Here is a 21,585-nt window from a genome sequence, read left to right on the forward strand (position 1 = left end):
ACCTCCTCTCCTGCTCTCCAGAGATATATGTTATTGAGGGGGCATGTATGAGGTGTATACAATTTGAAAAGACTTCTTTCCTCCTTTATGGAAGAAAGCATGCTTTCTCACCTCAAATCCTTGCTATAATGAATACTAAATGATGACCAAGGTCAATTTCCTGACCCAGTATTGATTGAAACTAAAAATTTTGTTTGGACTATTTAATTAAAATACATCAGACTTGAAAAAGGCTCGTTGTTAGAATAGAAGATAGGGTTTATCATGTGATGTAGCACTGAGGTTACTTTTAGTAAAGACCTAGCTTAGAATCTGACCTTTTCCTTTCAGCCACTTGGTGGAGACGAAATGAGTACCTTCCAAGAGAGCTCCTTTTGTGTAGATTTTACCTGTCCTGGCAGGGGTTGGGGCATGGTGCTTGCTGACAGAGGGGCTAGATTTAAATAGCTGCGTTTGCTTTGTTTTTTGAGTTATCACAAAAAGAAATCATCTGTATAAGGCCATGCCATCCATTCAGAGGAATTTGAACCCTTTATTCTTTTTTATTTACATCAAGTACATGAGTTACTTTATCCCTCAGTATGGGAGGACAATATAGTTATAATGTTTTTGGTTTTTTGGGTTTTCTCCTGTTAGGAATTCAAGTGGACTAAATTGCCGCTAAGGCCCAAATCATGAGTTCTGGTTACTTTTCTCTTCCATAATTGTAAAGAGTGCCTTTACCATTGTCAGCTAGCTTTCAAATTCATTTTATTGTCACAAAGAGGAATAGGATAGACCAAGATGGCAATCTCTCACCCGTTTACCTGAAATAAGTCCAATTTTCATTAGTACCTTTATATTCAAAGAATGACATAATACACTATAATGCGTTTTGGTAGAAAACAAATGAATTCTTATAGTATTCTAGTGTTTCTATTTTTGCATTTTAAGTTATTTTCAGACTTACAGAAAAAAAAACTAAGGGGGAAAGAAGGAAAGGTTACTAGGAGCAGAGACAGGAATTAAAGAACTAACTTTTCCTCTGTGGCCTACACCTTAGTTGAGGCTGTAGCTTTGTGATCTTGAAGAATCAATTAGAACAAATCCAGTTTTTTGGAAACATAATAGTAGCTGGGCTCCCAGGGACTATCCTTTCTTTCCATGCTATAAAAACAAAAACAAACAAAAAAACTTTAAACACAGTGACTAGAAAGACCTAATCTTATCCTTCTTGCTAGTGCCCTCAGCCTTATCCCCAACCTCTAGTAGAACCCTAGGATCTTTTCAAACAGCATACAGAAACATTGATAATAACCTTTGCCTCACCTAAATGAGCCAGAGAAAGATTACATGATCATTCCGTGATGCTCACTTTTTGTAGCATTTAACTATGGGCAGAAGTATTCTCCCTAGAGATGGCTCTCATTTGAATCCTGTTTCAAAGGGACTCAAACCTATAGGTTTATGTACCCTCTGCCTATTTGAACCCTAGCAATATGCCCTTGTCTCAGCATTTCATTTGGTTTTTAGTCATCTGGGCATTTATGTAGCTGTGGTACTTGCTACCATGTTATTCATTATTTCAGTTTGAGGGATTTAGCTTCCTTTTTTGTTAAGCCCTAAAAAAAAAATCAAAGAGTATATTTTAGGGCACATTTATAAAAAATGACCACATGGTTCTCATAGGAAGTTAGGAAACTGAAAATTGCTGAAAATTAAGAATTCTAAGCAAAACGAATTAAAAAATAGAGTCCTTATACCTTGACCTTTTTCTCTATCTTCCTTATTCAATCCTGTGGAAGGACAGCTTTCACAACTGCTGGGGCCTGAGAGAATGTAATATCAGGTATGTTCATTGTTTCCATAAATTTTTTAAAAGGCTATAGAATAAGGTTCTACTTTCCCCCTTCAAGTCCTTCTGTCAGTGATGCTGGTGAAGAAAGAGGCCTTTTAGTAACTGTGCTCCAGAATCAGTGTCTCTTGTCGGGGAAGAAATAATTATAGAATTTTTTTCACATTTTGTTTTTTGTTTTGTTTCTGAAGTTTACAAAATTAAAAAACAAATTCAAGTCTGATTATCCTGTCATTGTATATATTTTCCCTCCTTACCTGGTAACTTAACTGAAGAAACTGTCAAACTGGAGAATTTAAGTTTCTGGATTTTAAGCTAACTGTTCTAAATACAAATTTAAATTAAAACTTCTTTTAAAACCTTTTTCTGATACAAGTTTGAAAAGTAAAATTTAAAGAAGTAATCATGAATGTGATACCCTGGTTGGTCATCTTCCATCAAGACTCCGTCATTGTCAACCTGACTAGTTCCTTGAAAGGTGTTTATACATCTCAACAGGAGAGTTTCTGCTTCTTTTGGAAATAAAGATAATGATCCATCAAGGATTTGCATGAAAGCTCCTCAGTTAAGTCCTTACTTGTTACCATCTTTATAACCATCAACCCTTCCCCAGTTTTGTGACCTTGTAAAAAAAAAACCAAACAAACAAACCTGAATAACACCTGAGAGGAAAGTCTCATAACAAGAAACACATCACTGCAGAGAAATGTATTTCAAACAGGGAAAACCTTTTTTAGTAATGTTTGAGAAATTGTGGGGTAAACCTGATTCAGGATGTTCCCTAAAAACCGGAGCAGATCTCTCCACTCAGACTACCTTATAACTGTATTCTATGCCAGTAAATAGTGGGAACGTTTTTCCTTACCATCTGCTTGAAGGTTTTTAAGTTCTAGTAATAAGACATTGAAAATTCTACCTGGTTCTCTGCAATTCATCTGGTATGTTTTGACAGTTTGGAGGTGGATGTCCTGAGCAGACAAGCTGAAGCACTAAAAATTAACTCAGTTTTTTGAAATATAGAATACTGTTTCAGGTATTTTTTTTAACAACGGAAAGCAAATGGAAAGTTATACATTTTTTTCCAAGTCCAACCTAGGGAAAGCTTTTATTTCTGACCTATTCTGCTTAGATTGATTCCTTTCTCTCTAGTATCACAGTTATCAGAAATATTTTCTAACTTCAGTTACATCTTGATGGCTCAGGAAGGAATAGTGTCGACATTTTTCTGCACTTACCCTGACGAAAGTCAGTGCTGGTGGAACATTGTCTTCAGTAATTTGTGGTCAAGTCTGATGCTCACATAAAATCTAGGAACCTTGCTCTTGTGGTATAGCTCTTAAGTTAGTGGAGGTCACCAGGCAAAATATTTCCTAAATTTCTTAAGATACCTTGCTTTTTCAAATAAAAGATTCTATACTTGTTGATAGAATTTGAATTATAAACTCTTTTGCCAAAATCTGACTTTAAGCAAGTATATATTTCAAAATAATATTTATGTAATAATAATACCTATTATAGATACCTTTTATAAATTTCTTTTAATCCTCACAAAAATTTTATGGGCATTTTATCACTGTTTTACAGACTTGAAAATTAATGCTCATCTTGCCTAATATCACAGAGCTAATGAGTGGCAAATCTGGAACTCTTCTGATTCTGTATCCTGTACCTTAGCACTATATCCTACTGTTTTAGATAGATTAGATTTGAAAGGTCCACCAATCAAGCTCAAGTAGCAACTGCTTTATTCATCTATAATATATGATATAGGTCCTTTATCCTTATTAGCTATTAATTTATCAATACGAGACTTGCCTATTAACCTCAGATTTCTAAAAGTTCCATCAAAGCTGCTTTACTACTACACTAATCAGTTACTGGGAGATATTCTTATATGAAAAGTCTGTTTCACAAGTTCAAGAAGGATCAGTGAATCATACATTTTGCTATGTGATCCTCTCAAGGATAAGGTGTCAGATTTTTTCTAAGTTAAATTCCAACTCAGTGAAAGTTGTTTTTAAATACTGAAACTAAAAACGGCATTATTTTTAACCTTTAATAAACAAGAATCCCATAATAGATGTGGCATGAAAATTAGAATTGGTGAGTCATTCAATAAATTATACTAGGAAAATTAGCTAACCTTGTGGAAAATTTTTAATTAGGTTTCTACTTCATAAATTATAGAAAAATAAATTTTAGAGGAATTAAGTACAATACCTAAAGACCTAAATGTGAAAAACAAAACTTTAAAAAGAAAACATGGGATATCTTAATGACATTGGGATAGAGAAGGATTTCAAAATAAGACACAAAAAGCACAGATTATAAATGAAAAGATTGATATATTTGACTGCCTGGAAATTAAAAACTTCTCTGCATCTCAAGACTCCAAAAACAAAATGCAAATACAAGCTACAACTAGAGAAGATATTAGCAACACTTCTAAGCAATAGAAGATTAGTATGTGGACTACATAGTAAATATTCCCATTTTTAAATGTGTAGTTCCTTGAGCAGTGGTTCTTCAGATGTGATCCTCTGACTAGCAGTATCAACATCACTGGGAACTGTTTAGAAATCCGGGTTCTCAAGGTCCCTGCTCCAGACTACTGAGTCAGAAACTGTCATCTTTAACAAGCTCTCCAGGTGATTCTGATGCATGGTAAAATTGGATAGCCATTGAATTAGAGTAAACTCAAATGGTAAATAATATGATAGTTTCATCGTCAATCAGAAAATGTAAAATAAAACAGTGAGTTACTTTTTCATACTTATAAGATTAGCTAAAATGGAAATCTTAATTTTTAACAAGGATGTGGAGAAATTGTAGCATTGCTGTTGGAAATATAAATAGGCATAACAGTTTTGGCGAGCAATTTGGGAATACCAACAAAGTTGAAGATGTGCATCTTATATGACTAAGTACTTCTACTTTTAGGTAGGTTCGTACTATAGAAAAAACTCCCACTCAAGGACAAAACAGTCACAAATAAAAATTTTTATTGCAGCACTATTTGAAATATTGGGACTTTATAACAACTCTGTCAGAAAGAAATGGATAAACTGGTTTCAGTTCATATAACAAACACTACTGTATAATCTAAAAAGTTGAAAGAATTCTGAAGCAAATATGGCAAAAAGTTAGCATCTTTTAAATGTGGATAGTGATACATGTGTACCTACTTTGTATACTTTGGTTGAAATACTTTATCATTTTAAATTTAAAAATTAAATGGGGTATTAAAATATTAAAAGGAGTACCATCTGGCTCTGTCTTACATTTCAGGATTCTGCTTCAAATGGTGATTGAGTTTGGATAAACCAGAATCTTCGATCTAGGTGAGGGGGGAGGGTGTAACTAGATAGCGGAAAAACTTTTTTTTAGCAATCAATAAATGCAAATTAATTGAGTATAAATCCCTGAGTAATTGCTGTGGCCCAAAGTAAAGGGACAAACAGGCATATTATAGGACCTTGTGTACAAAATCTATTAGAGTTGAATTTTTTAACTAGGTTTTTTTTTTTTTTTTAAATAAAGTGGGAGAGAGCATGAAGGCTGTATATTCTAAACTGGTACTTCTTAACTTTTTTTTAGCCCATATCTCATTTTGATAAACATAAATATCTTCTATTCTTGGTTGATATAATTTGAAATTTCAAAATATGTTAAATACTATTCTAAAAATGAGTGAATGAAAGCTTTTGTGATTAGAGAGCAGCCCAGTTCCTCTCTCAACGTTTTTATCTGCATATCTAAAAGGGATCTTCAGTTCTCTCAGAAGTGCTAGGGGGAAAGGTCTGACTTGCTATATTAATCAGGATGGGCAAGGCTATGCTGCCGAAACAAAGGAAGCCTGAAATATCAGTGGCCTAACCAGAAGAACTTATTGTCATTCACACTACATGTATAGCACAAATCATTGGAGGGCCCTGTTCCACGTAGTCCCTCAGGAACCCACATTGACAGACATTGCCATGTTGTAGCCTCACCACTGAAACACAGGACTGCCAAGGTGCCACAAAGGGGGAAAAAGGGTATAGAGGTGACACATTGGTTCTTAACTATGTCAGCCGAGAAATGAAATGCATCACTTGTGCTAATAAGTTCATGGCCCTAAACTAACTGCAGAGGAGGCTGAGCAATGTAGGTGAGCAGATGGAATATTTGGTGAACTGTCTCTGTTCCTTATTCTCTTCACCACTTTACTTACATCTCACAGAAACAATTAGATAGCTCCATGCTCCTCGTTCCTCCTGTGAATATTCTTGATCAGCCAGAGTTTCAGAGGGGAAGGGCATAGGAGTGGTAGAATTCGAACACAAAACTCCACCTTGATCCTCCAGAAGTAACGTGATCTTGTATATTTTGCTTTACACCTTTAATTTTCTCTGGATCACATGATATCAAAGTGAATGTTGAATCTGGTTGTTTGCTATATGCTTTTCTGTCTAGGATGTGAAAGAGCAAAGCACTATCTAGGTCATTTGCAACATTAAGTCTAACATTGCTTTGTTTTCATACCCAAAGTTTCTGAAAAACCAACTACATAAATGTATGCTTATGTAAATGGGATGATTGACACACAAGGTCTGCTTACTTATGTGGAAGTAAACAGGGAGATTTTTACCAAAAGTTCTCCAAAGGGGTTTCCTGGAATGTCTTTGACATCTAAATCAAACTTTAGTTCCAAGATTCCTTGGATATCTTCTTGCAAAGATTGAACTGTGTGAGAGAGAAGTCCCCATAAACTTTTGGGCAAGATTTTCAACTACAGCAGTGGGAAATCATCACCTTAGTTCATTCAACAGACTAGATAATATTTGAGGTTCCCCCTAAACTTGAAGACGTTTTCAATAACTTTGCTTTGAGAACTTAACTTCTTCAACTCAAGAAAATGAAGACTTTTAAGACTAATGAGTAGAGATGTTGTTGTTTGTCATTTGAAGTTTCAGGTCAGATATTCAGATATATTTGCCAAATATGCCAAGCGCTATTAAAAATTGTGATTTTTTTATTGTAAAATACACGTAACATAAAGTTTATCATTAGTGATATTTATTATAGTATATTCACAATGTTATGTAAACACTACCTCTACCCAGTTCTAAAACATGATTTCGTCACCCCAAAAGGAAACACATTAAGCAGTCAGTCCTCTTACTCCCCTCCTCCCAATCCTTGGCAGCCACTAATCTTTCTCTCTGCATGGATTTGACTGTTCCGGGTATTTCATAAAAGTGAAAGCATTTGATATGTGGCTTTTTGTGCCTGGCTTCTTTCGCTTAGCATAATGTTTTCAAGATTCATCCATGTCGCAGCATGTATCAATACTTCATTTCTTTTTATGGCTGAGTTTTTAAATTATAATTTTTAAAAAATTTATGCAGTTGGTCTTTTTCCTAATACTCTAAAAATAGAGCAGCTTTGTCCTTCATTTCATAAGTGCATCAAACATATTTCTTTTTGACAATCAATGAATCTCCACTTGGAACAGAAAACTAATTCTTTATTTTTTGGCAGCATTGGGTCTTCGTTGCTGCGCTCGGGCTTTCTGTAGTGGCAAGCGGGGGCTACTCTTCGTTGCGGTGCGCGGGCTTCTCATTGCGGTGACCTCTCTTGTTGCGGAGCACGGGCACGCGGACTCAGTAGTTGTGGTGCATGGGCTCAGTTGCTCCGCGGCATGTGGGATCTTCCCGGACCAGGAATCGAACCCATGTCCCCTGCAGTGGCAGGTGGATTCTTAACCACTGTGCCACCTGGGAAGTCCAAAACTTTTATTCTTGATGTTTAAATATTTACAAAGTATTTACAAAGTCAAATAATCTGAGGTTTAACATACTTGCCAAATGATATTCTTGCCTTGATAATCAAGCAAGGTTAAGGTCTTCTACACCACTGATCATTGTTTTGGAAGCCAGTGATTAGCCGTAAGTGACAAGTGTATCCAAAACCAAAAATCCTCGTGGTGAACTCAGCTTTGCTGGACTGGAATGCCATCACTAACACTTGCGTCGTTTTGTTCTCATTTGCTTCGTAGAATTTTGATAATCAGTTTTAGTAAACTCTCCAAATTTTTTCTTCGGTGTGTTGAGTCCTACATAACAAATAAAAGAGTAAATGACAGTAGTAACTTTTCATTGTTTGAAAGGCAAAAAAAAGGGGGGCAGCAGTGAGTTTGATCTTTTTCAAAACTATTCCGTCTTTAAATTAAATCTCTTTGGCACTTTATCCTAATTTGGATTATCTTCTGAATTCCTTCTGGAATTTCTTCTCTGTTCTTTTCTCTAGTATATATAAAAATTGAAAACTGTAGCATCCAAGGTTTCTCCAACAGTATGAAGTTTTTTTATTCTTAGTCATCAAAAATGATGTGTTTTTCATTTGATTTTTTTTTTTTTCAAACATCTTTATTGAAGTATAATTGCCTTACAATAGTGTGTTAGCATCTGCTTTATAACAAAGTGAATCTGTTATACATATACAATATGTTCCCATTTCTCTTCCCTCTTGCATCTCCCTCCCTCCCACCCTCCCCATCCCACCCCTCTAGGTGGTCACAAAGCACCGAGCTGATCTCCCTGTGCTATGCGGCTGCTTCCCACTAGCTATCTATTTTACATTTGGTAGTGTATATATGTCCATGACACTCTCTTACCCTGTCATTTGATGTTTTTTAAGTGAGGTGTAACTGACATAACATATTAGTTTCAGGTGTACAACATAATGATTTGATACTTGTATATACAGGCACACCTCATTTTATTACACTTTATTACACTTTACAGATACTGCATTTTTTATAAATTGAAGGTTTGTGGTAAGCCTGCCTGCATTGTCAGATGATGGTTAGCATTTTTTTAGCAATAAAGTATTTTTAATTAAGGTATGTACCTTGTTTTATTAAACGTAATGCTATTGCTTACTTGATAGACTATAGTATAGGGTAAAGATAACTTTCATATGCACTAAGAAACCAAAAAATTTGTGTGTCTCGCTTTATTGCGGTATTTGTTTTATTGCGGTGGTCTGAAACTGAACCTATAGTACCTCCGAGGTATGCTTGTATTGCAAAATGATCACCCCAGTAAATCTAGTTAACATCTGTCACTATACATAAGTTTTCTTATGACAGGAACTTTCAAGATCTACCATTCTAGCTACTTTCAAATATGCAATACAGTATTATTAATTGTAATCACCGTGCTATACATTATATCCCTATGACATTCATTTTATAACTGGAAATTTTTACCTTTTTGACCTCCTTTACCCATTTTCCCCACTCCCACTCCCACCTCAGGCCACCACCAGTCTTCACTGTATCCATGGGCTCAGGGTTTTTTTGTCTGTTTTGGTGTTGTTTTTAGATTCCACATATAAGGGTGATCATACGGTGTTTATCCTTTTTTGTCTCACTTATTTCACTTAGCATAGTGCCCTCCAGGTCCATCCATGTTGCCACAAATGGCAAGATTTCACTCATTTTTATGGCTGAATAATATTCCATTGAGAGAGAGACTTTCTTTATCCAAAAAAATTATGTTTTGTGTTGTGTTTTCTCAGACTTTGCCCATAATAATTCCCATGGTTTTTTTGGTAACATAATCTATTTTCGATTTAATATGATAGGCACTGTTGGGATTAAGTGGGTGATGTTAATAATATTGAACAAGAGGTATTTTAGGGATGATATTTATTTATTTATTTATTTTATTACTTATCTCCATTACATCATTTTATTTTATTTTTTTTAACATCTTTATTGGAGCATAATTGCTTTACAATGGTGTGTTAGTTTCTGCTTTATAACAAAGTGAATCAGTTATACATATACATATGTCCCCATATCTCTTCCCTCTTGAGTTTCCCTCCCTCCCACCCTCCCTATCCCGCCCCTCTAGGTGGTCACAAAGCACTGAGCTGATCTCCCTGTGCTATGCGGCTGCTTCCCACTAGCTATCTATTTTACGTTTGGTAGTGTATATATGTCCATGCCACTCTCTCACTTCGTCCCACCTTACCCTTCCCCCTCCCCATGTCCTCAAGTCCATTCTCTAGTAGGTCTGTCTTTATTCCTGTCTTGCCCCTAGGTTTTTCATGACCATTTTTTTTTAGATTCCATATATATGTGTTAGCATACGGTATTTGTTTTTCTCTTTCTGACTTACTTCACTCTGTAAGACAGACTCTAGGTCCATCCACCTCACTACAAATAACTCAATTTCGTTTCTTTTTATGGCTGAGTAACATTCCATTGTATATATGTACCACATCTTCTTTATCCATTCATCTGTCAGTGGACACTTAGGTTGTTTCCATGTTATGGCTATTGTAAATAGTGCTGCAGTGAACATTGGGGTACATGACTCTTTTTGAATTATGGTTTTCTCAGGGTATATGCCCAGTAGTGGGATTGCTGGGTCATATGGTAGTTCTATTTTTAGTTTTTTAAGGAACCTCCATACTGTTCTCCATAGTGGCTGTATCAATTTACATTCCCACCAACAGTGCAAGAGGGTTCCCTTTTCTACACACCCTCTCCAGCATGTATTGTTTGTAGATTTTTTGATGATGGCCATTCTGATGGGTGTGAGATGATATCTCATTGTAGTTTTGATTTGCATTTCTCTAATGATTAATGATGTTGAGCATTCTTTCATGTGTTTGTTGGCAATCTGTATAGCTTCTTCGGAGAAATTTCTATTTAGGTCTTCTGCCCATTTTTGGATGGGGTTGTTTCTTTTTTTGATATTGAGCTGCATGAGCTGCTTGTAAATTTTGGAGATTAATCCTTTGTCAGTTGCTTCACTTGCAAATATTTTCTCCCATTCTGAGGGTTGTCTTTTCGTCTTGTTTATGGTTTCCTTTGCTGTGTAAAAGCTTTTAAGTTTCATTAGGTCCCGTTTGTTTATTTTTGTTTTTATTTCCATTTCGACAGATTAAAGTGGGGAAAGGCTGGAGGCAGGGAAAGCAGGTAGTTAGACTTTTTTAGTAATTCAAGAATCATTGTAAGTTCCTTAAGGGCAGGGGCTATTGTTGTGTTGTTCATCTGTCTATTTCCAGTCTTTGTATAGGTTGTGATACACAGTATAAGTTCATAGTTATAAATCATTTGTGGAACATTGCAGAAAGTAAACTTAGTGAATAAATAAATGAGTAAGTGAATTCTCCTTTATTGTTTAAAGAAAGACAGCTAAAGACCTAAACTAATGTGGTGGCTGGGAAAATAAAGAGACTAGAAGATGGTGGAAAGAGTTAAGAAGGCTAAATGAAGGATTAGAGTGTAATACACCAAGAGGAACAAAACTAGGCAGACTCTAAAACTGAACACTGGGAAACTAGAGAAAAGAAGGTGTTAAGTAACAACTGAGAAAGAAAATGTCTGTGTATGTGTAGGGGTTTTTTGTTGTTGTCAAGGGAAGAGTTATGTAGGATATTGCTGATCAGTCTATCAGATATTAAAGCAAGAGCTAATTGGAAAATACCCCATAGACAGTGGAATGAAAAAAATGTGGATTTGAAAGTTAATTGCATGTAATTGATAGATTAAGTCATTCTATGGATAAATTCTAAGATTAAACTGTTTCGTGAATGAATTCTGGTGAGAATAAGAATAGGCTAAATTATATCATTGTAAGCTTTTTTTAAAAATTGGATCTATGTTTGAGCTATGCTTTATTGTGTAAGAATAAATTCTGCCACCAAGAATTGCCAGTAATCTGTCCATATTTTCCATTGCAATGCAGTTCAATTGTAATGAATTAGGCTACCAGAATTTTATTATGATATTTTTATTGCAGTAGGATTTGTGGCACATTTAAAGCTATCTTGTGGCAAACTCAGCTGGGAAAGAAAACTATACAGTCCTCTGCATAGCAGAAATTTTCTTAAAGGGTACATTTATAGATAAAATGACAAAGTTGCACAACAGTAGTGATAGACAGTCTTACAAGTAGGTTCTCCAGATAGCATCCACTGTTGCAAATCAGAGAACAATTACATCTGCATAGCATGGAACAGATTGTTGGTTGTACTTTGGAACAGTTGGCCCTCCGTATCCACAGGTTCTGCATTCGCGGATTAGACCAACCCTGGATCAGATTTGATTCCTCCGTTATGGAGGAACTGTGCACAAGGAGGACTGACTGTATAACACCATTTTATATAAAGAACTTGTGCATCTGTGGATTTTGGTGTCCGTGGAGGGGAGAAGGGGGTTCCTGGAACCAATTATCCACGGATATTGAGGGATAACTATATTTTTTAACCTCAATTCCACCCCCAGTGACAGTAGCATCATCAGTCACATGTTCTAGATTTTTGAGAAATAGAAAAGAAGCCTAGAAATCATGTCATTCATTTTACATTTCTAAGGAAAATCCGCCAGAGCATGGAAGCCTCATAGCCAGTTAAATAGTTAGGCTAAGACCAACTAATAAATAGTCTCTTGACTCCCAATCTAGTACTTTTCCTGTAATATTGCACAACCCTCCTTCTTTAAATGTGAATTAAAATGAGAAGTTTTCGTCTAAGCATTGATTTATGATTTTATTTATACCTAGAATGTAAGAATTAATAGGAAAGTACCATTTTCTCTTACTAATCAACTTTTTATATGCAATAAATTTATCACACAACTTGACTGTATTATTTTACTGATAAGAAAAAAGCCTAGATTCTGTTTTCTTTGGCAGGTGATTCATTCCACCTGGTTTAAATTTAGATAGTATTTTTAGGGAGGTGTTAGTAAATTTTGTTGAGGGAGAAACAAGAATTTTTTAAATGATCTTTCTTTTTAATCCTTTTTAACCAGCAAGAAGTTGAGAAGTTTACAGACCTAGAGAAACTCTACCTCTACCTTCAGCTGCCTTCTGGTCTCAGCAATGGAGAGAAAAGGTAATATCACTTCTTGTCTTTGCCTCAATTACAGTGTTTATGTGTGTGTTGTGGTTGTTATTGTTTTGCACTATTCCTAAAATCATCAGGAAACAGACTGTCAAAACAGTAGATCTTTTTAGTCTTTGATCATATTTGGTTAAGTGTTTACCCATAGTTTTTGCTAATTCATTTGTGTACCTGGGTGAATGCTGTGAAATGCAATTGGGTTATGTTTTATAAACAGATTAGTGTATTTATACAGTGTGCCAGATTTTGAAAATTGAACAGAAAACCAAAGAATAAACAGGTAAGTATTGTGAGCAATAAAGTGCAAGAGTTTTTTTAGGTACTGTCAGGTAAGCAGATCATAGAGCATAAAAAAGAAAAAAAATGAATTGCCTGTATGGCACATGAATTTATGATAAATGTGTGATGTTTTAAGTGCTTGCGGGGTATTACTCTATTTTCATTAGTACAAATATTTAATAGCCTCATTCAGAAAATAAAGAGAAAAATTGTTGGTTCATGCATTCTGTTCTTAAAGGAGTTTCTCTACCCTTTTAAGTATTTCTCAGAGTTCATTTCATTCATATAAGTTATGCTTAACATTACTTTAAAAGTATATGTATGAAAAGAAATGGAATGAAAAATCTGTTGCTTTTACTTTTTTCCCCTTGGACCACATTTTGTAACTATTTTAATAATTTTCTGTCCTAGAAATTGCTCAGTAATTTCTTTGAAAATACATAAATTATTGTTTTCGTAGCTGAGATGAATGTGAGTCAAGTGAGGAGCTTCCCTCATGTTATAAGAGACACTGCCAGATAATAAAAATTTATGATGTTTAGTGGAGGTGTTGTCCTGGAGAGGAGGACTGGTTACAGAAAGGACCATAGAGGGAGACTTGTCCTTTCAGGATCTCTCCAGTGTGAATTCCATTCTGGAGCATAGAGGCTTTAGTAAGATTCAGGGTAGTTACTTGATATCGCTAAGCAAATAGAAAATAAACAATTTTTTCCATAACTTTCACTTTATAGTTTGGTGATTTGGTAAGTTTAGGCAAATGAACAGGCAAGTAAGTAAACAAATATCCCCTTAGAGGTAATTTTGGCCAAAACAAATACCTTATGTTTTCAATGCTCCATCATCTCTGCCAGTTTCGAGACTGTGGCGGGGATGGAACAGGGCAATAACTTCAGTCAGACACTAGCTATAGAAAATGGCTCACAACCACAGGTGGACAATTTGTATTTGGATAACTGGGCATATACTTTATGTCCTGAGTTTGGTTTGGTCATTTATAGTGAGTTTACACACAGTCCTTTAGTGGAACATTTAGGCCTGGTCCAAAAATTATCAATGAATTCCTGTCTAGTTCAGCTAAAACATGTTTTTGTTTTATGATTAGTGATCAGAATGCCATGTCATCTAGTCGGGCACAGCAAATGCATGCCTTTTCCTGGATTCGGAATACCCTAGAGGAGCATCCTGAGACTTCACTGCCCAAACAGGAAGTCTATGATGAGTACAAGTAAGTATTATGTGTATATGTCAGGCATGCAGTGTATTAAAGAGATTAAGTACTATACTTGGCTACAATGATTTGTTTTATCATTGGCGAATATCATACTGGTATATGAGAGTTTAACTTAGAAATCTCTAAGATTCCATCCATCTCTAAGCTCCTCTGGTAGCATGTGTAATAAAGAGCAGGATTACTGAATAAAAGGATTTCTTTAGAGTTCTTCTGGATCACAGGAGGGATGTCTGAGGGCAGAGGGACAATGGAGTAGGGTTGGTGAATAAAAGGATTCCGGTAAAGTTCTTAAGGATGACAAGAAGGGTGTGTCTGGGGTTCGTAGAGGGACAGTGGATGGCAATAAATAAATCAATGCATATGGAAAAACTAAAACATGTTTTTTATTTAGATTTCTTAAAAGTCTTTTTCATGAATCCATAACTTTTCTAATCATTTTCTGTGCCAACCAGAGAAAAAGCTAAGTATCTGGAATGTTGTGAATTACTTACTCAGACGAAGGAGTTCAGTAGCTTGCAAATAGAAGACACTCAAACAGTTTTGATTGTACAGATAACTTATTTAAACACAGAAAACACAAGTATAGAGGCTAATGGGCCTTTCTGTATAAATGTCATAGATGCTAAATCTAGTCTTGTTTAACGTTTTATAATTGATTTGGAAGCAGGAATTTGTTCTAGCAGAGTAAGTGAAACCAAAATTTTCTGGGTATTGAAATATCAAAGCAGGGAGCACGTATGTTTTGTATTTACACAATGTGGAAGAAAAGTGTCAAATAAGTGCTGCTGTTAGCTAGTGTAAGATGATGCAAAAGAACTACACTTACTGAGAAGATTATTGGTATCTAGAAAGGAAACTTTCTATGCTCATTCAAAATTCTGATTCCCTCACCTTAAGAAATGCAATAGAGCTGGAGAAAGTCTAGAGAAAAATGTCTGAAATAATCAAGGGAACAAGGTTAAACTGAGCAGCTTTAGATTTTTCCTCTTTAGAAAAATTGAAGCTAAGAGTACACGTGATCCAAGTCTATAAAGTTCATTTTCTCAGTCTACAACAGTCTACTGAATACCTGCTATGTGCCGTGTCAAACCCTGTAAGAAGTTCTGAGGATACAACAAATAAAACACAGCTTCTGCCCTCATCAAGAATATGAAAAAACAAAAAACAAACAAAAAAAATATATATATAAAAAGTATATATAGTGAGCATGAATTCTTAACTAAATTCAAGTTAATTCTAATTAAGATAGAGATAACCTTGTGAAACTACAAAGAAGTAAATTTAAATTCATTAAAAGTTTATTAATATCAAACAAACATGATATGTTTAAGAAACCCTGTATCGAGTATCAAGAGAAAAGGTTCTGTCGTTAAACTTGTGTGACCTGGACAAGTGTTTTAACCACTCTTTTTTCAGTTGCATCATCTATAAAATGAGGTGATTGAAGAGGTATGAGGTTTCTTTTAGCTCTAAAATTCTAAAAGTTGTCTGAGGTAAGAAATGAGGAAAACAAATTATCCAAAATGTCTCATGTTTCCCAAAAGGCAAATCGGACAAATTAATGCATGACATTTCCATAATGAATTAATAAGGAAACCGAGGATATTTATATATTTTTGAAGTGATATCCTTCCCCTGCACAGCCATTTGCATCACCATTAGAGACAGCACCCTACATTTGTGGAAGTATGACTCTGAACCATTAAAGCAGTCCTTATGTTCCTAAAAGTTTACTGCCTTGGGCAAAGCACAGTTATATTTTTCTATAATATTTTTCTGTGAAATCATTTTCTAAGGTTCTCATAAATTCTTGCAATTTTTTTCACTAAGAAAAGTTAAAGGTTTTTCCTAAACAAAAGACAACCAAAACATAACATTGTTTTGGGACAAGGAATGGTAGCTCCCATTTTGAGCAGTTTATTCGCAATTCAGTAGAGAGCAACTGAGATAAAAGGAAGTAACTTAGACTAGAGTTTTAAAAGGAAGTAGTAGGTAAGGGAAATTCTTTTTAATGATGTAAATAGGAAAGAAATACCAGTTCTGTTCATGGAATTTGAAAGTATTATGCTAATGATTGTCTCTTTATAAAAATCAGTATATTACTATACAATAGTACTGTAACTGAGTCTGAGTATTTTAGTTAAAAACACATTTCACTAAGAATATACGTTATGCACTGTTGTATTCTACACAGTGTTTCCACATAGTAGGCACGAATTTAATATTAAGAGTGACTAGAGACCAGTCTCTCCCATCAGGAAACTTGCACAAGCCTCTTAGATAGCCTCATCCACCAGAGGGCAGACAGCAGAAGCAAGAAGAACTGCAATCCTGCAGCCTGTGGAACAAAAACCACATTCACAGAAAGATAGACAAGATGAAAAGGCAGAGGGCTATGTAGCAGATAGAGGAACAAGATAAAACCCCAGAAAAACAACTAAATGAAGTGGAGATAGGCACCCTTCCAGAAAAAGAATTCAGAATAATGATAGTGAAGATGATCCAGGACCTCGGAAAAAGAATGGAGGCAAAACAGAGATTGAGAAGATGCAAGAAATGTTTAACAAAGACCTAGAAGAATTAAAGAACAAACACCTAGAAGAATTAAAGAACACAAAAACAGAGATGAACAATACAATAACTGAAATGAAAACTACACTAGAAGGAATCAATAGCAGAATAACTGAGGCAGAAGAACAGATAAGTGACCTGGAAGACACACTGGTGGAGTTCACTACTGTGGAACAGAATAAAGAAAAAAGAATGAAAAGAAATGAAGACAGCCTAAGAGACCTCTCGGACAACATTAAACGCAACAACATTTGCATTATAGGGGTCCCAGAAGGAGAGGAGAGAGAGAAAGGACCCGAGAAAATATTTGAAGAGATTATAGTCGAAAACTTCCCTAACATGGGAAAGGAAATAGCCACCCAAGTCCAGGAAGCGCAGAGAGTCCCATACAGGATAAACCCAAGGAAAAACACGCCAAGACACATATAATCAAATTGGCAAAAATTAAAGACAAAGAAAAATTATTGAAAGCAGCAAGGGAAAAACAACAAATAACATACAAGGGAACTCCCATAAGGTTAACAGCTGATTTCTCAGCAGAAACTCTGCAAGCCAGAAGGGAGTGGCATGACATATTTAAAGTGATGAAAGGGAAGAACCTACAACCAAGATTACCCGGCAAGGATCTCATTCAGATTTGATGGAGAAATCAAAAGCTTTACAGACAAGCAAAAGCTAAGAGAATTCAGCACCACCAAACCAGCTCTGCAACAAATGCTAAAGGAACTTCTCTAAGTGGGAAACACAAGAGAAGAAAAGGACCTACAAAAACAAACCCAGAACAATTAAGAAAATGGTCATAGGAACATACATATTGATAATTACCTTAAATGTGAATGTATTACATGCTCCAACCAAAAGACACAGGCTCGCTGAATGTATATAAAAACAATACCCATCTATATGCTGTCTACAAGAGACGCACTTCAGACCTAGGGACACATACAGACTGAAAGTGAGGGGATGGAAAAAGATAATCCATGCAAATGGAAATCAAAAGAAAGCTGGAGTAGCAATACTCATATCAGACAAAATAGACTTTAAAACAAAGAATGTTACAAGAGACAAGGAAGGACACTACATAATGATCAAGGGATCAATCCAAGAAGAAGATATAACAATTATAAATATATATGCACCCAACATAGGAGCACCTCAATACATAAGGCAACTGCTAACAGCTATAAAAGAGGAAATCGACAGTAACACAATAGTCGTGGGGGACTTTAACACCTCACTTACACCAATGGACAGATCGTCCAAACAGAAAATTAATAAGGAAACACAAGCTTTAAATGACACAATAGACCAGATAGATTTAATTGATATTTATAGGACATGCCATCCAAAAACAGCAGATTACACTTTCTTCTCAAGTGTGCATGGACCATTCTCCAGGATAGATCACACCTTGGATCACAAATCAAACCTCAGTAAATTCAAGAAAATTGAAATCATATCAAGCATCTTTTCTGACCACAGCACTATCAGATTAGAAATCAATTACAGGGGGAAAAAACGTAAAAAACACAAACACATGGAGGCTAAACAATACGTTACTAAATAACCAAGAGATCACTGAAGAAATAAAAGAGGAAATCAAAAAATACCTAGAGACAAATGACAACGAAAATATGACGATCCAAAACCTATGGGATGCAGCAAAAGCAGTTTTAAAAGGGAAGTTTATAGCTATACAGCCTACCTCAAGAAACAAGAAAAACCTCAAACAATCTAATCTTGCACCTAAAGGAACTAGAGGAAGAAGAACAAACAAAACCCAAACTTAGTAGAAGGAAAGGAATCATAAAGATCAGAGCAGAAATAAATGAAATAGAAACAAGAAAACAATAGCGGGCTTCCCTGGTGGCGCAGTGGTTGAGAATCTGCCTGCTAATGCAGGGGACACGGGTTCGAGCCCTGGTCTGGGAAGATCCCACGTGCCGCGGAGCAGCTGGGCCCGTGAGCCACAACTACTGAGCCTGCGCGTCTGGAGCCTGTGCCCCGCAACGGGAGGGGCCGCGATAGTGAAAGGCCCGCGCACCGCGATGAAGAGCGGTCCCCGCACCGCGATGAAGAGTGGCCCCCGCTTGCCGCAACTAGAGAAAGCCCTCGCACGAACCGAAGACCCAACACAGCCAAAAATAAATAAATAAATAAATAAAGTAGCTATACAATTAAAAAAAAAAATTTAAAAAAAAAAAAAAAAAGAAAACAATAGCAAAGATCAATAAAACTAAAAGCTGGTTCTTTGAGGAGATAAACAAAATTGATAAACCATTAGCCAGACTCATGAAGAATAAGAGGGAGAGGACTCAAATCAATAAAATTAGAAATGAAAAAGGAGAAGTTAACAACACACACCGCACTAATACAAAGCATCCTAAAAGACTACTACAAGTAACTCTGTGCCAATAAAATAGACAACCTGGAAGAAATGGACAAATTCTTAGGAAGATATAACCTTCCAAGACTGAACTAGGAATAAATAGATAATATGAAGAGACCAATCAGAAGTAATGAAATTGAAACTGTGGTTAAAAATCTTCCAACAAACACAAAAGTCCAGGACAAGATGGCTTCACAGGTGAATTCTGTCAAACATTTAGAGAAGAGCTAACACCCATCCTTCTCAAACTCTTCCAAAAAATTGCAGAGGAAGGAACACTCCCAAACTCATTCTATAGGCCACCATCACCGTGATACCAATACCAGACAAAGATACTACAAAAAAAGAAAATTACAGACCAGTATCACTGACTGATGAATATAGATGCAAAAATCCTCAACAAAATGCTAGCAAACAGGATCCAACAACACATTAAAAGGATCATACACTATGATCAAGTGGGGTTTTTCCCAGGGATGCAAGGATTCTTCAATATACGCAAATCAATCAATGTGTGATACACCATATTAACAAACTGAGAGTAAAAACCGTATGATCATCTCAATAGATGCAGAAAAGGCTTTTGACAAAATTGAACACCCATTTATGATAAAAACTCTCCAGAAAGTGGGCATAGAGAGAACCTACCTCAACATAATAAAGGCCATATACAACAAACCCACAACAAACATCATTCTCAATGGTGAAAAACTGAAAGCATTTCCTCGAAGTTCAGGAACAAGACAAGGATGTCCACTCTCGCCACTATTATTCAACATAGTTTTGGAAGTCCTAGCCATGGCAATCAGAGAAGAAAAAGAAATAAAAGGAATACAAATTGGAAAAGGAGAAGTAAAACTGTCACTGTTTGCACATGACACGATACTATACATAGATAATCCTAAAGATGCCACCAGAAAACTACTAGAGCTAATCAATGAATTTAGTAAAGTTGCAGGATACAAAATTAATGCACAGAAATCTCTTGCATTCCTATACACTAATGATGAAAAATCTGAAAGAGAAATTAAGGAAACACTCCCATTTACCACTGCAACAATAAGAATGAAATATCTAGGAATAAACCTTCCTAGGGAGACAAAAGCCCTGTATGCAGAAAACTATAAAACAGTGTTGAAAGAAGTTAAAGATGATACCACAGATGGAGAGATATACCATGTTCTTGGATTGGAAGAATCAATATTGTGAAAATGACTATACTACCCAAAGCAATCTACAGATTCAGTGCAATCCCTATCAAATTACCAATGGCATTTTTTACAGAACTAGAACAAAAAATCTTAAAATTTGTATGGAGACACAGAAGACCCCGAATAGCCAAAGCAGTCTTGAGGGAAAAAAAACAGAGCTGGAGGAATCAGACTCCTTGACTTCAGACTATACTACAAAGGTACAGTAATCAAGACAGTATGGTATTGGCCCAAAAACAGAAATATCGATCTATGGAACAGGATAGAAAGCCCAGAGATAAACCCACACACCTGTGGTCTACTAATCTATGACAAAGGAGGCAAGGATATACAATGGAGAAAAGACAGTCTTTTCAATAAGTGGTGCTGGGAAAACTGGACAGCTACATGTAAAAGAAAGAAATTAGAACACTCCCTAACACCATACACAAAAATAAACTCAAAATGGATTAGAGACCTAAATGTAAGACTGGACACTATAAAACTCTTGGAGGAAAACATAGGAAGAACACTCTCTGAAATAAATCACAGCAAGATCTTTTTTGATCCACCTCCTGGAGTAATGGAAATAAAAACAAAAATAAACAAATGGGACCTAATGAAACTTACAAGCTTTTGCACAGCAAAGGAAACCATAAACAAGACGAAAAGACAACCCTTAGAATGGGAGAAAATATTTGCAAACAAATCAATGGACAAAGGATTAATCTCCAAAATATATAAACAGCTCATTCAGCTCAATATTAAAGAAACAAACAACCCAATCCAAAAATGGAAAGAAGACCTAAATAGACATTTCTCCAAAGAAGACATACAGATGGCCAAGAAACACATGAAAAGCTGCTTGACATCACTAATTATTAGAGAAATGCAAATCAAAACTACAGTGAGGTATCACCTCACACCAGTTAGAATGGGCATCATCAGAAAATCTACAAACAGCAAATGCTGGAGAGGGTGTGGAGAAAAGGGAACCCTTTTGCACTATTGGTGGAAATGTAAATTGATGTACCCACTATGGAGAACAGTATGGAGGTTCCTTAAAAAACTAAAAACAAAATAACCATATGACCCAGCAATCCCACTATTGGGCATATACCCAGAGAAAACCGTAATTCAAAAAGATACATGCACCCGAATGTTCATTGCAGCACTATTTCCA

General features: G+C 35.7%; 1 protein-coding gene across 6 annotated transcripts in view; it reads left to right on the plus strand.

The window, feature by feature from the left end:
* RFX7 (regulatory factor X7) overlaps positions 1-21,585 on the plus strand; it is a 160,932-nt gene that overhangs the window by 71,589 nt on the left and 67,758 nt on the right. For 5 of the 6 annotated variants that reach the window (XM_057542199.1, XM_057542200.1, XM_057542202.1 and 2 more), the window contains 2 exons: positions 12,651-12,733; positions 14,124-14,246. In XM_057542199.1, coding sequence (XP_057398182.1) covers positions 12,651-12,733; positions 14,124-14,246 — 206 coding nt within the window. Of the gene's footprint in view, positions 1-5,151; positions 5,176-12,650; positions 12,734-14,123; positions 14,247-21,585 lie in introns of those variants that run through there. The other variant, XM_057542203.1, reaches the window with a different exon arrangement.

Source organism: Balaenoptera acutorostrata, chromosome 3 (genome assembly GCF_949987535.1).
Source record: "Balaenoptera acutorostrata chromosome 3, mBalAcu1.1, whole genome shotgun sequence".
NCBI classification, from domain to species: Eukaryota; Metazoa; Chordata; class Mammalia; order Artiodactyla; family Balaenopteridae; genus Balaenoptera; species Balaenoptera acutorostrata.